At 54.3% G+C, this 13537-nt stretch overlaps 1 protein-coding gene across 1 annotated transcript; it reads left to right on the plus strand.

Moving 5' to 3' along the window:
• The first annotated feature begins 9 nt into the window (after positions 1-9).
• MRPL21 (mitochondrial ribosomal protein L21) lies at positions 10-12861 on the plus strand. The gene is made up of 7 exons (XM_081797631.1): positions 10-160; positions 2879-2936; positions 5326-5411; positions 6611-6774; positions 9117-9169; positions 10036-10139; positions 12750-12861. Exons 1-7 carry the CDS (start codon positions 61-63, stop codon positions 12812-12814), a joined length of 630 nt encoding a protein of 209 aa, XP_081653757.1. The 5' UTR covers positions 10-60; the 3' UTR covers positions 12815-12861.
• Positions 12862-13537: the final 676 nt, after the last annotated feature.

Raw genomic sequence — 13537 nt, forward strand, 5'->3', positions numbered from 1 at the left:
GCGTCGACGCACAAGGTTCGCGCCGAGGCCGTTTCCGCTTCCGGCCGAAGCTGCGGGAAGATGGCGGCGGCCGTGACAACCCGGGTCGTGACGGTCGCCTTCGGGGGGCTGGCGTCCGCGTGCAGCCGCAGCTGCCTGAGAGTGTCCGGGCCCGGAGCGGGTGAGACCCGGGTGGCGGGGTGAGAAGAGGGAGCGGGGCGAACGGGGCGCGCGGGTCCGTGTCTGCCTCGGTGCCTTCGGTGCTGACTGCTTTTTTTCGGTGCGGTGAATGTAGTTCTCGCTTTGCAGTCGGGGAAACCCGGGTTCGGATCCTGGTTCCTTTAGTTAGCGGCTTCGCTACTGACATCAGCTCTTCAGCTCGCTACAGTGCCTGTGTTGCCTGGGGAGCAAACTGAGGCTCGGTTCAGACAACTTGGGTGACTTGCCCAGGGTCACACGCAGGGAAGTGGGTCGAGAGTGATTCCGACAGCTCGGTACGGCTCCCAGGCCTGTGCTCTACCGTCGCTCCCAGGCTTCGAGCCGCTCTTTAGAACGCTCGCTGTCCTCCTCTGGGAAGTGGTGGTGAACGTCCTTGCCAAATCTTAACCCATTCAGTAAAAGCAGCAGCCGTATTTTTATGAGGTTCAAAAAAGTTGTGTTCGCCAGAAACACTGTATTTTTGCCTGAAATGATTGGAGTGTGTTGTTTGTGTGTGGGAGTGTTTAAGTATGTTTTAAAATTAAGTCTAATTGTATATTTGACAGTATTAATCGTTCCCTTTTTAAGATGTGGTAACAGTGCCTATGTTATGTGTGTTTTTTAAGAATATTTATTTTTCATAGACGTATACTGACATCTTTACTGATTAAACAATGTATCTGTGACTTATGTAAAAATAATCGCAAAGTTGGGCCAGAGGCAGTGTGAATCAAAAAACGTTGGTCGTGAGCTGTTAACTGTTGAGTCTGGGAACAGCTGCTCGGGGGCTCTGGGCTCACGGGTTCTGTCCTCTTTACTTCCTTGTGCTTGACGTTTTCCATTAGTAAAACTTGGATTTAAGTAGGGAGGGACGTTTTAACAAAAGCACTGGAAATTACTCCATTCTACCAACATAAAACCACCTCCGGAATGCTGTGTTCAATTCCAGACTCCCACTTTAAGAAACACAGATAACATGGAGTACAGAGAAGGCGACCAAAATGATAAGTGGATGGGACCTTGAAGAGTGAGAGAGGAAAACAGGATGGTAGACAGACCACAGTCCTCAGAGAGCTAAAGGATGACCCCATGGGAGAGGAGGGAGTGCATTTGTTCCTTCTGGGGTCCAGGGCTAAGGCAAGACCATAGCTGAGAGTTACAGGGAAGCAGATCAGGGGCAGAAACTTTCCAACTGAGCCTTTAACAGTGGGGTGGCTCCCAGGAGAGGTGCTGAGTCCCCCGTCAGGGCGTATTTCAACCAGGGCTTCATGTGCTGACTCAGCAGAGTGGACTTCATTCATTCACCCACCATTTATGGAGCATGTTTTTGCATCAGGAACTGATGGGGGAGGGGTGGAATACATCAGTAATAAATAATCCCTGCTTTTAACGGAGCTAGCATTGTGTGAGATGGGGAAGAGAAGCAGGCATGGCGGGGATCTGGAACCTTCGTAGGTTTTGAGATGCCTGTTAGACTTGCAAGTGGTGATAGCAAATAGACAACTGGATGGTCACATCCAGGCTGCAGGTGTAAACCTGGGAGTCACCAGTGTAGACAGGATATTTAAATTCATTCCACTAGATGCAATCGGCAGAGGAATGATCATAGAGAAAGAAGAGATGAGGCCGAAGGTCTAAACCCCAGGCACAGCGAGGTAGTAGAGGACAAACCAGCCCAAGACACCAATAATTGGGAACACCTGCTAACAGGTAGCTATAAAAGGGTGAATTTTATGGAATGTCAGTTATAGCTCAATTATAAAAAAAAACATGCATCAGTAGATGCAAGAAATAGTTGACAGAATTCAACATCCATTCATAACAAAAACTCTCAAAAAAATAGATACAGAGGAAACTTTTTCTTCATTTAGTAGGCTCCACACCCAACGTGGGGCTCGAGTTCACAACCCCGAGATCAAGGGCCGCATGCTCTACCAACTGAGCCAGCCCGGAGCCCCACAAAGGAATCTTCAGTAACAGGACATCTCCGGAGATAAATGAATAAATAAACCCTTGACAGTTACTGAGTTGCTGTCCTCTGCTTTTCGCTCTTAAACTCTGCATTTGATTACTGGGACCTTCGCTTGGTAGACGGTGATTGCCTTTGTCCCTTGGTGTATTAGTCATCTACTGCCGCACAACAAGTTACCCCAGAGCTTAGCAGCTTAAGATGACCAGCGTTTGTCATGCACAGCATTTACAGGAGCAGCTTAGCTGGGTGGTTCTGGCACTCTTGTCAGCTGGGGCCGGGCTTTCTGTTTCCAAGCTCACCAGCTGGACCATGGGCAGAAGGCCTCCGTTCCAGTCTTTTATAACTTAATCTGAGAAGTACTGTGCCCTTCCCTCTACCACATGCCATTGGTCGCAGAAACCAGCTCCGTTGAGGAGGTGGGCTCCGCGGGCCGTCTCAAAAGCACAGAACAGCATCTGAACCCGTTGGGCACTTGGCGGTCAAGGATCGGATCAGTGGGTGAGCGGTTCTGGTTTTAGGCCCTTTTCGACGGCATGAGAACACATCTCGACACACACAAGCAATAACTATAAGCGATGTTGTTCTAGCTTTGTTGACCTTGGTTTTCCCGCAGGTGCGTTGCGATCTGGGGCTCAAACTCGGGCACCAGTGGTAGTACTTGTGCATTTCGCTTTCTGAAGAGCAGTGGCATTTCTTGCCGGTAACGATCACTGTTTCTTGTTCCCTCAGCTTCCCTGGGGTCCGCTTCCCGAAGGTTCGGTTCACAGAGCACTTCAGTTCCACAAGGGTAATATATCAAAACGTGGGTTTGGGTGACTCGTCATTTGTAGGACTATCTTTCTAAAGTCAAACTGGCATATGCGTGGGTTTTCGAGAACATCTAAATTTTCTCTTAATTTCTTGATAGTATTTTTTTAAAACCCTTGACATAAACGTAGATGGAACATCAAGCGTCCAAAGATAAATGTGCTTCTAGGCCTTATGCAGCTGATTTTATTAAGGAAAGCTTGTGGCTCCTAATTAGAAACTTCTAACTGGGAAGATGGAATCACAGGAAGGTTGGATCAGAATTTTTAGGAAGAACTTAAATATCATTTGGAAGAAAAAAATAAGTATCACTTGGAAGAGTTTATTTAGTATTAAAATACACTTATGGCAAAAAAACCTTTTTTTTTAAAGATTTTGTTTATTTAAGGGGGGGCGAGAAAGAGAGGAGAATCTCAAGCAGACTCCTCACTGAGCGCAGAGTCTGAATGCGGGGCTCACTCACGACCCTGAGATCATGACCTGAGCCGAAATCAAGAGTTAGACACTTAACAGACTGAGCCACCCAGGCGCCCCAGGGGAAAAAAACCTTTAAAGTAAACTACAGAAAGTAAATTGGACAAAATCACACCCGCTGGTAGGAATATCCAGGAGCAATAGAGGGTGGCAGTTAAGAATTAGGAAGCTCCTGGGTCCTATCCTGGCCCCGCCCCTTGCAGCCCCAGGTCCCTGAGCTTTGTTTCCTCTTCTGCAAGATGGAAGTGGTGTTAGGATCTCTGTCAGTGGAGTTGTGTGTGCATTCAGTAAATTTCTACATTTAAAGAGCTTAGGACAGCGCCTGGCATACAGGGAGTTGTCCAGAGTATCGGCTGCTCCTGCATCACAGACTCAGAAGTGGGGAGATTCAGGGGGCTTTTATGTTGCTCAAAAGAGAAGTCAAAAAATAGAATCAGGTTATAGAGAGAGATCCTAAGGGGGAATGTCAGTTACTTTGGCTTACTCTTTCTCTTGCCCACGGAGTGCCGGGTTTCCGGCATCTGTTGTTTTGTGGTCGGCAGCAGGGGACGGCCAGGCCCGGCGAGGAGGCCAGAGCTCCTATGTCAGACCCCGCTCCTCCTTGTCCATCAGAGGCCACTGCCTGGCCACAGAGCAGGAGCATGTTTCCGGGTGCTCTGAGAGGAGCACAGCGGTCGAGCTCAGTTTCATTTCCCTGGCCAGTTGACGCCGCAGTGCCCCGAACCCCAGCGCAGAGAGCATTTGTTGTACACGCCCGTGTTGAGCACCTGCTGGCTGCCAGTAGAAGCACAAGGGCCTGTGCCCAGTTGCAGAAGCGGCCGCTCTTCCCCGGTGAGCAGCCTTTTTTCCTCGCCGGAGCTCTGCTGCAAAAAGACTGAGGTCAGGAAAGGTTCCCTCTGTGGCAGCAAACAGCAACAAAAGCTTTAAAACGGTTCTGAATAATTGAATTCGATGTGGGCTCTCCTGAGTTCTCCCCTCTTCGTAGACCTCAGGAATTCGAGGCCAAACGAGATCAGCAAGTGGGAAAGACCCTGCCGCCTCCTGTCGCCCGTGGGCTCCCCTCCCTGCACAGCCGGCTCATCGGCCCCAGGCTGAGCGGGGGGCGGGGCAGATGCCTGGCTGCAGCACAGGCCGGGCAATGACGGCAGTGCCATGGCCCCTGAGCGCTGAGCGCGCCCCCACACTGCCCAGTCCTTCTGGGCACACCGTCCCTCCTGACCCTGCGCGACCCTGGAGGCAGGTGCTTTTTTTATTCCCATTTGCTCCATGAAAGAAACTGGAGCGCAGGGTCGTGAGATGCTTGCCACGGTCGTGGTACTCTGGTGGCAGAGGTGGGGTTCAGATCCGGGCCTGGCTCCTGTCTGGGCATGAAGGCCGAGCGGGCACCTACCTGGTAGGAGTTAGAGGTCGGGACAGACCGGCTTGGGGCAGAGCAGGGGAAGTGGTCCTGTCGTGGGAGCCCTGCTCGCAGAGCCCTGGAATGCCAGGGTGAGGCACAAGAGCCCGGCGAGAGGCAGAGAACTTGCCTTTGGGTGGAGGAGAGGGGGGGGCAGCACTGCAGCCCACACCTCTGAGAGCCCGTGTGCCCCGAGGACGCTAAGAGGGGCCAGTCTCCTCGGGAGGTAGTTATTCCCAGGAGGGGCTCTTCTGGAATAAAATGGTTGGAATTCCTGTTTTGATTATTGAGTGATTAGCGGGTGTTCCTTGAAATACGCGGCCCACCTGAGAGGCTGCGCAGGAGCCCGTCCTTGGCCCCGCCAGGGGGCAGGTCTGTACCCAAGACTCACGCATTGGCAGGGCAGTGACGGCCCCCCAGCCTGAGCACAGCCATTTCTTACAGACTCTGAACTGTCTTCCCACGGGCGTGCCGCACACATGTAAACTGTGTTTTACAGATACGTTCCTAAAACATCGCTGAGTTCACCACCTTGGCCAGAAGCTGTCCTGCCAGACCCCGCTGAGGAGACCAGACACCATGCAGGTGACAGAGGCAGGAACTGGAGGGCGGTGGTCCCTCCTCCCCCCACCGAGGTGGTCCCCTGGCCACAGAACAGGATCTCATGTTTCCACGTGCCCTGAGACCCGGCACAGTGTGAACACTCAGGCTCATTTTTGCCACTTGACGCAAAAATATAAACCCTCGTTCGTTTCGCAAATGCTCCCAAGCACCCACCGTGGTCAAGGCAGGCGGTGTAAGCGAGCGGGGGTGCCCTTGGTCCATCCCTGTCTCCCTGGTGTTGGTAGGAACGTGGGGGCAGGGAAAGATTTCTCCACAGTCAGAAGAACCGGGGGTGCCGGTGCTGTCCCGGGAGTCGCAGAAATTGTCGGGGTGTCGGGACACGAGGAGGGACAGTGTGGCCGGCCACCGTTGCCATGAGCGAGTGTGGGATCCTGTTTCCCTCACAAGGCTGGAGATGCAGGTCAGCGCGAGGCGCAAGATTAACGGCATTCTGCCCCTTCTCCAGCCGCGGCTCCAGCCTGACTCTGCTTCCGAGGCAGGAACTGTGTGCTCCTCTCCAAACCCCCAGCCCCAGGCCGGGCCGGCTGGGTCAGGGCTCGTAGACGCTTATCAGACGGTGAACGGGGCAGGAGAGGGGACCATGAGCTGAGGTGAGGCCGTGGCAGCCCAGAGCTGTGTGCAAGCCCAGAGGCTTGCAAGTAGTTCTAGCACCAGGGGGTGTAATTCTAGCTTTTCCTGGTTTGCAGAAAGGCCTCTCCTCTCGCTTTGCCAGTCCTCTGGCTTTTTCTCAGTAAAGACTGGGAATCCCACAGGGTGAAGGTCTTTCCACCCCAGAGTCAAAGAGATGGAGCCAGGCACGCGGAGTGCTCAGGCCAGAGAATCACGGGCGGCCATGGGGCATTCCATGAGGTCTGGGGGACGCATGTCTCTAGAAGCCCCCCTCGCAGACGAGCCCGTGCTCCTGGGAATGGCAGGCCGAGCGCTGGCCGTGGGGAGGGGCGCGGCCTTCAGCAGCAGGTGACCTCACCAGGGGTGCCATCTGTCACATCACCTGGTGTCCCTGCTGCGGCTGGAACTTCATGTCCTGCTGAGGGAGAGCAGGGCGCACACGGCCTCGTATCACTGTCGCTGCGGGCCTGGGCCGTGTGGGGCGGCGCGGCTGCCGTGCCCAGTGTGAGCAGCGGACTGGCCCGCCGCCTGTTCTGTTTTCTGCCCCGCAGAGGTCGTGGGCAGGGTGAACGAGCTGATTGCCACAGGCCGGTACGGCCGACTCTTCGCTGTGGTGCACTTCGCCAGCCACCAGTGGAAGGTGACCTCTGAGGATCTGATTTTAATTGACAACGCATTAGACGTTGGGTGTGGAGAGAGGATACGGCTGGAGAAGGTGAGACCGGCCGTGCCTGTGCACCTGGGGGCGCAGTCACCAAACGTGCCCTCCTGCCCCCGGGTCCATCCCTGGGGAGGCTTTCTTGGGTCGGCGGGCGGAGGCAAGCGGAGCCGAGGGTCGGGGAGCGCGGGTGTCCCCCCGGGGGTGGCGGCCCCGCCAGCTGCCCCCCTCCCTCAGGAGACTTCCTCGGAGCTGCTTATGTGTGCTGAGTGGTCTCACGTCTCAGGAACGTTCTCCCGTAGAAAGGAATGAACACCCCAGTCACAGGCGGAGGGCTTTCCGCGTATTTACCGAGAGAGGGTTTCGGCGGGAGCGCTGCTCTGGCCTTGGCTTTGCTGGCTGCTTTCAAACAGAGAGGCTGGTCTTAGAGGCGTCTCCCTGGGGCTGACGTGCTTACCCGCCATCCTGCACTGCTCGGCTACGTATTTGGCCTCGCGTGTCTACCCATCACTTACGATTCTGTTGGCTGTTGTGGGCGGCCTTCTTTGTTTTTTTCTTACTCTATTTATAAAAGTATATAAAATCTAAGTTTTCAGGGGCGCCTGGGTGGCGCGGTCAGTTGACCGTCCACCTCTTGGTTTCGGCTCAGGTCATGGTCTCAGGGTCGTGGCATCGAGCCCCGCCTCAGGCTCCGAGCTTGACGCAGGGTCTGCTTGGGACTCTCTTTCCCTCGCCCTTCATGCACTCGCTGGAGCATGCGCTCTCTCTCTCTCAAATAAATAAATCCTAAAATGTATGTCTGTAAACGTGTAAGTTTTCTATAATAGTTTTCTATATTCCTCCTTCCTTTGTGATTGCAGAGTTTACACCAAGGGGAGCATTAAACTCTGTTTCTAAGACGTATTCTCACAGCCTGTGGTCTAAGCTCAGAGCTGAGCTAATCAACCGTATCGCCATCAGCAGCCAGCCGTGCTCGCTTCTTAATGACACGGGGGCTCTGTCGTGAGCCCCTGAGCAAGGGCACGTTTGCTCCATAATGTCTGAGATAAGTAGGAGGCTTTAGGAGTGTATCTGAGAAGATTTCTAAAAGACTTTTTTTTTTTAAGTTTATTTGCTTTTTTTAGTAATCCCTACACCCAATATGGGGCTCGAACTCACGACCCCAAGATCAAGAGTCATGAGTTTGCGTTCCACCAACTGAGCCAGCAGGCGCCCCCTAAAAAGACATTGTTTGGAAACATTTCACATTAATGAAAATATTATAGAAAGCACCACCTAATGCAGATTGGTTTTCCTCACTTAGGAAATTTAGTAGCAGAGAAAGTGTCAACCTGAAAGTAACTGTAGGATAGCATTTTGATTATTTGTCATCGTCAAACGTACAGAGTCCATTGATGTTGTTATAAAATACACTTTGTCTTTAAATATTTAAGTTTTATACAATCGGGTATTTTTTTTTTAAGATTTTATTTTTTATTTGAGAGAGAGAGCACGAGAGGGGGGAGGGTCAGAGGGAGGATCAGACTCCCCGCTGAGCAGGGAGCCTGATGCGGGGCTCGATCTCAGGACCCTGAGATCATGACCTGAGCCGAAGGCAGACACCTAACCAACTGAGCCAGCCAGGCATCCCTGGTCAGGTATTTTTCTTATCAGTAAAACTTAAGATGGTCTTCAACATCTACTAAAAATACCACTGCCCTCGCAATGCAAAGATGTCTTCATTTGAGGCCACGCTTGGCCACGCTGAGGACGGTTTCTGGAACGTCCACATGGAATTTCCTAGGCTTTAAAAAAACACACTTGAGGGCGCCTGGGTGGCTCAGTCGTTAAGCGTCTGCCTTCGGCTCAGGTCATGATCCCGGGGTCCTGGGATCGAGCCCCGCATCGGGCTCCCTGCTCAATGGAGAGCCTGCTTCTCCCTCTCCCACTCCCCCTGCTTGTGTTCCTACTCTCGCTGTGTCTCTCTCTCTATCAAATAAATAAATAAAATCTTTAAAAAAAACAAAAAAAACCACACTTGAACCTATATCTTAGCGGGATTAGCAGTTATGAACTGCCTCAGAAGACACCACAGTGTGATTTTTCCCTGTATATGTTATAACTTTCGATAAAAAGTTAAAAAAAAAAGCCACCGTTGTTTGCACAGGACAGTTGCCACTGTTCTCTGGATGCGCCATCACTGCGCTAAGTGCTCAGGGACAGTGGTCCTGGCTCTGCCGTTGGGCCCGCACAGGAGGAACCCCAGGAGCTGCGGCACAGTAGCCCGGGGCCGGCCTGCATCCCCACCGGTTCAAACCCCAGGAATGGCTAGGAAGGTGGCCGGTACCTTCCTCATGCTCCAGAGTCTGCGCCGCTGACTGTCCCGTCACTTGTTGGTAACGCGTCTGTTCCGTTCGCAGGTCCTGCTGGTTGGAGCTGACAACTTCACGTTACTTGGCAAGCCGCTCCTTGGGTAAGGCGCTCGCTCACATTGGGCTTTGTCTAGGACCCACGCGGGCTGCATGGGAGGCCAGGCAGAGGACACCTGGGCCAAACCAGTATTAGTAATAATTCTGTTACTAATTATTACAGTGGAGGCTTGTAAGATTTGTTGACAGACTTTTTGTCTTCTTTTTTTCTGTTTTTAAGTAAACACTACCCCCCACATGGGGCTTGAACTCACAACCCCAAGATCAAGAGTTGTGTGCTCTTCCAACTGAGACAGCCAGGTGCCCCTGTGCTGTTCTTTTTTATTATTAAATTACAGTTCACATACAATATCATATCCATCCTCTGTACCTTACCAAGTGCAGACCTCCATAGGCCTAGTTACCCTCTGTCACCTCCCAAAGTGATTACAGTCTTATCAACCAGACTCCCTGTGTGAAGTCACTTCATAACTAGAAGTTCACACCCCTTGATCCCCGTCCCCCCAGCCTTCTCCCCTTCCTTCTACACTGTTCTTGATCATGCTTGTTGGTGGTTTTCAAAATATCTGCAGGGAGGGGCGCCTGGGTGGCTCAGTCATTAAGCGTCTGCCTTCAGCTCAGGTCATGGTCCCAGGGTCCTGGGATCGAGCCCCGCATCGGGCTCCCTGCTCAGCGGGAAGCCTGATTCTCCCTCTCCCACTCCCCCTGCTTGTGTTCCCTCTCTCGCTGTGCTCACTCTGTCAAATAAATAAAATCTTTAAAAAACATATATATATATCTGCAGGGAGGACATACTACTTTTATAATCAGCAAAAAAGAAAGTAAAACTTTGTTTGGAAATTCTTACATAAAGCATTAGTAGGATTGAAAAATAAGAAGGTATATCATTGATTATCTTTCTCCCTTCTAGAAAAGATCTCGTTCGGGTAGAAGCCACAGTCATTGAAAAGACAGAATCATGGCCAAAAATCAATATGAGATTTCAGAAAAGGAAAAACTACAAGAGGAAGAAAGGTAAGTTAGAGAAAGTGTGGCAGGCGCCGTGTCCCCGCCCTGCTTCATGAACCGCTGGTCCTGCGGCTGCTAGGGGCCTGGGGCCGCTGGGGTGCAGGGGCCACAGACACCTGGGAGAGAGCTCTGCTCCGGTCCCCTGGGTCTGATGGGGAGGGGCAGATGGAGGTCACTCTTAACCAGGCCAAGGGTGCGGAGGGAGAGGGCCCCGGGAGCCTCCGGTGCTGCCCCCGGGCTGCGGCTCAGCCGGTCGCTGCGGCAAGGCAGACATTCGCCTTCACTGCAAGCCGACACCGCGTGCCCCAGGAGACACGGAGGGGGACACCAGAGGTGGCTCTCCCGTCCCGCACAAAGACTGGACAAAGAAAGGGACGTGCTGTGGGGTCCTCTCAGCAGAACGTCGCTCAGCAGCACGTGCTAAGTGAACTGCCCCTCTACACGGGAACGGGAACGAATCTTCGATTCTAGTGGGGCCTGAGCAACACCCGACCTTGTGCCTCTGGGTACATATATCCGTCCGCACACATTTACACGCATGCGTGTGTGATGGAACATGGGAAGGGGAGGAGAGGGAGCTCGTCTGCAAAGTCTCCAGGGGAGCAGGGAGGCTGGAGGATCGGGGGGCTGTTGGTTGATAGAGAAGGCCAAAAATCAATATGAGATTTCAAAGGGGGAGCCAGGGGTGCCTGAGGGGGGGCGGGATGAGGAGTGTGGGCTTCGGCGCGCCGGCGATGGGATGCCTCAGACAGGAGGGCCCTCCTCCCAGCTCGGTCAGGGCGAAGGGCCAGGCAGCAGTGTGGCTTGGTGATGAAGTGAGCGTCCATCTGCTGGCCTCGCTGCTGGGCAGGAAGTCTAGGGGTCTGCTGGGGACCGCGCGGGGGTCGGTTTGCAGGTGGGAAGGGGTGGAGGTGGGGTCAGGAGTCAGAGAGGCGAAGAAACAAAGCCTGCCGTGGACGAGAGGGAGCTGCATGACGTGGTTCTGGAGGCAAGGTGGGCGCGGACCAGGGGCAGCGACCACCTGAGCCGCATGGGGAGGGGGTGGCCCCGGCGTGGTCTCAGGAGACCCGGAGTGGAGCTGCAGGAGCAGCAGTGAGTCTGAGGGGCGACTTCACAGCAGAGGCCTCACCCGTGGGTGCCCCTGTGGGGGCTCATGACCCGTGCGTGAGGGAGCAGAGGAGCCCTGGGGTGGGCTCAGCAGCCAGTTAGCAGGAAAAGGAAAAGAAGCTTCGTTCGGTGGCGTTTTGGTGCCCGCTGCAGGGGTGTCACAGAAGGGTGTGGTGCGAGGGGTCGGGAAGGTGAGGGCATTTCCTGGGTAAGGGCAGGAGCCCTGGGTTTCCCTGACCAGCCTCCTGGGGTAGGGGCGGGCTCCGCACATCCAGGATGGAGGGCCTCGGGGCACATGGGGTCACAGGAGGCCCCCATCAGCTATCACTGCCCACTTTCTGCCCTTCCACCGTGGAGGGGCGCCCAGCCCAGGCCTGGCCTGCGCTCTCTCCACTCTTCTTGTCCCCCACATGTTACCCTTCTTTGTTCTAATCCTCGGCCCCCCACCTCTGCCCGGGTAATCCACGAGCAGGAACAGGACCATCCCTGCAGGAGCCTCCCCTGGAAGTCACCTTGTGGGGGCTCCTTAAGGCTGGGACCCGCAGGCTGGGGCATCCTGTCTTGGGAAACACGTAGCACGCACAGTCCCTGGTCACCACCGTAACTGCTACCCTGAACTGCCAGTGGTGCCGAGTTATTAAAATACCCCAACACAGGGCGCCTGGGTGGCTCAGTCGTTGAGCATCTGCCTTCGGCTCAGGTCATGGTCCCAGGGTCCTGGGATCGAGCCCCGCATCGGGCTCCCTGCTCCACGGGAAGCCTGCTTCTCCCTCTGCCACTCCCCCTGCTTGTGTTCCCTCTCTCGCTGTGTCTCTCTCTCTCTGTCAAATAAATAAATAAATAAAAATCTAAAAAAAAACCCAAAAAACAAAACAGGGGCACCTGGGTGGCTCAGTCGTTGAGCGTCTGCCTTCCGCTCAGGTCATGGTCCCAGGGTCCTGGGATCGAGCCCCCGCATCGGACTCCCTGCTCAGCGGGGAGCCTGCTCCTCCCTCTCCCACTCCCCCTGCCTGTGTTCCTGCTCTCGCTATCTCTCTCTCTCTGTCAAATAAATAAATAAAATCTTCAAAAAATATATATATAAAATAAAATACTCCAACACAGTAGGCTGGCTTTCCCTCAGGTCAGGTCCGTAGGAGCCTCTCCGCCACCCTGTGCCACCTCCACGCAGCCTCGGGTTCGGCCATTCGGGGCCGTTCACCCCCAAGCAGCCCACAGGTCTCACGGCACACGAGGGGAAGAAGGGCCAGGCCAGGCTGCTCCTGACCTCCGAGCCCCCGGGAGTTACGGCCGCTGCTGCTTCTGCCGGGGCTCACAGAGCGCGAGGGGGAGGCAGGCAGGCCCCCCATGAAGCCCTCATGGTACGGGGTCGGCAGGGCCCTCCACCTGGGGAGGGCTGGTGCCAGGCCGACTCCCCGTGGAAAGAGCAGGTCGTCCGGTGACAGGGTCTCACCGTAGCCCACGAACATCAGATGTGGCCAAGCTGTGACACTGTTCTCTCTCTTCCAGTTATTGTGAACCCACAGACTGTCCTCCGGGTAAACACCATCGAGATCGCTCCACGTTTGTGCTGATTGTGAAGCTCATGTTTACAGTATATAAAAATAAACTGTTTTCTGGAGGCCGTGTTTCTGAGTTATGATATAAAAAGCTTTGCGTTCCCGTGACAGATTGTTCTAACTTGAGCACCATGTCTGTGAGCTTAGTTTTGTCAGCAAAAGCCTCCCTGAGCCAGAGAAGCCTGGAATTTGGGAAGAATGACAAGCACGGCCGTCCCAAGCTGCAGACTGGAGGCTTGTTGAGGAGATAAGGTTGTGTTCTTGGCTGCCCTCCACCCCACCGAAGGCGGCAGGGCCCAAGGGCATGGTGTGGGGGCGCAGCTGGGACCCGGGAGCTAACGCCAAGAGAGACACGATCTGGATTCTGCTTCTGGCAAGGTGGACAAAGCCTGAGCAAACCCCATCTCTTGAGTGTACCTGTTGCTAGTGATTTGCTCATTTAAGGAGCTGGGATTCAAACCAGTCTGGGCCCAGAGTCCTTACTCTTGTCCTTTGCTCTTGGTCCAGCAGGGAAGGAGGGTCGCGGTGCAGGGGCTGATGCTGTGACCACAGGCAGCACAGGCAGGACGGGGAAGGATGGGCAGCGGGGGGGCAGCGGGGGTGGAGAGCCGGGGCTGCGTGATGTTCGGGGAACTGGGTGTGAAGGGACAGTAGCAGAGACGGCAGAGGCATTGTGGAGTGGATCCTAAAGGCAGCCACCTGTCCCGGGAGGCTTTGGGGCTGCCCAGATCTGTGTGG

This window comes from Leptonychotes weddellii, chromosome 11 (genome assembly GCF_054177405.1).
Source record: "Leptonychotes weddellii isolate Sample4059 chromosome 11, ASM5417740v2, whole genome shotgun sequence".
Lineage (NCBI taxonomy): Eukaryota > Metazoa > Chordata > Mammalia > Carnivora > Phocidae > Leptonychotes > Leptonychotes weddellii.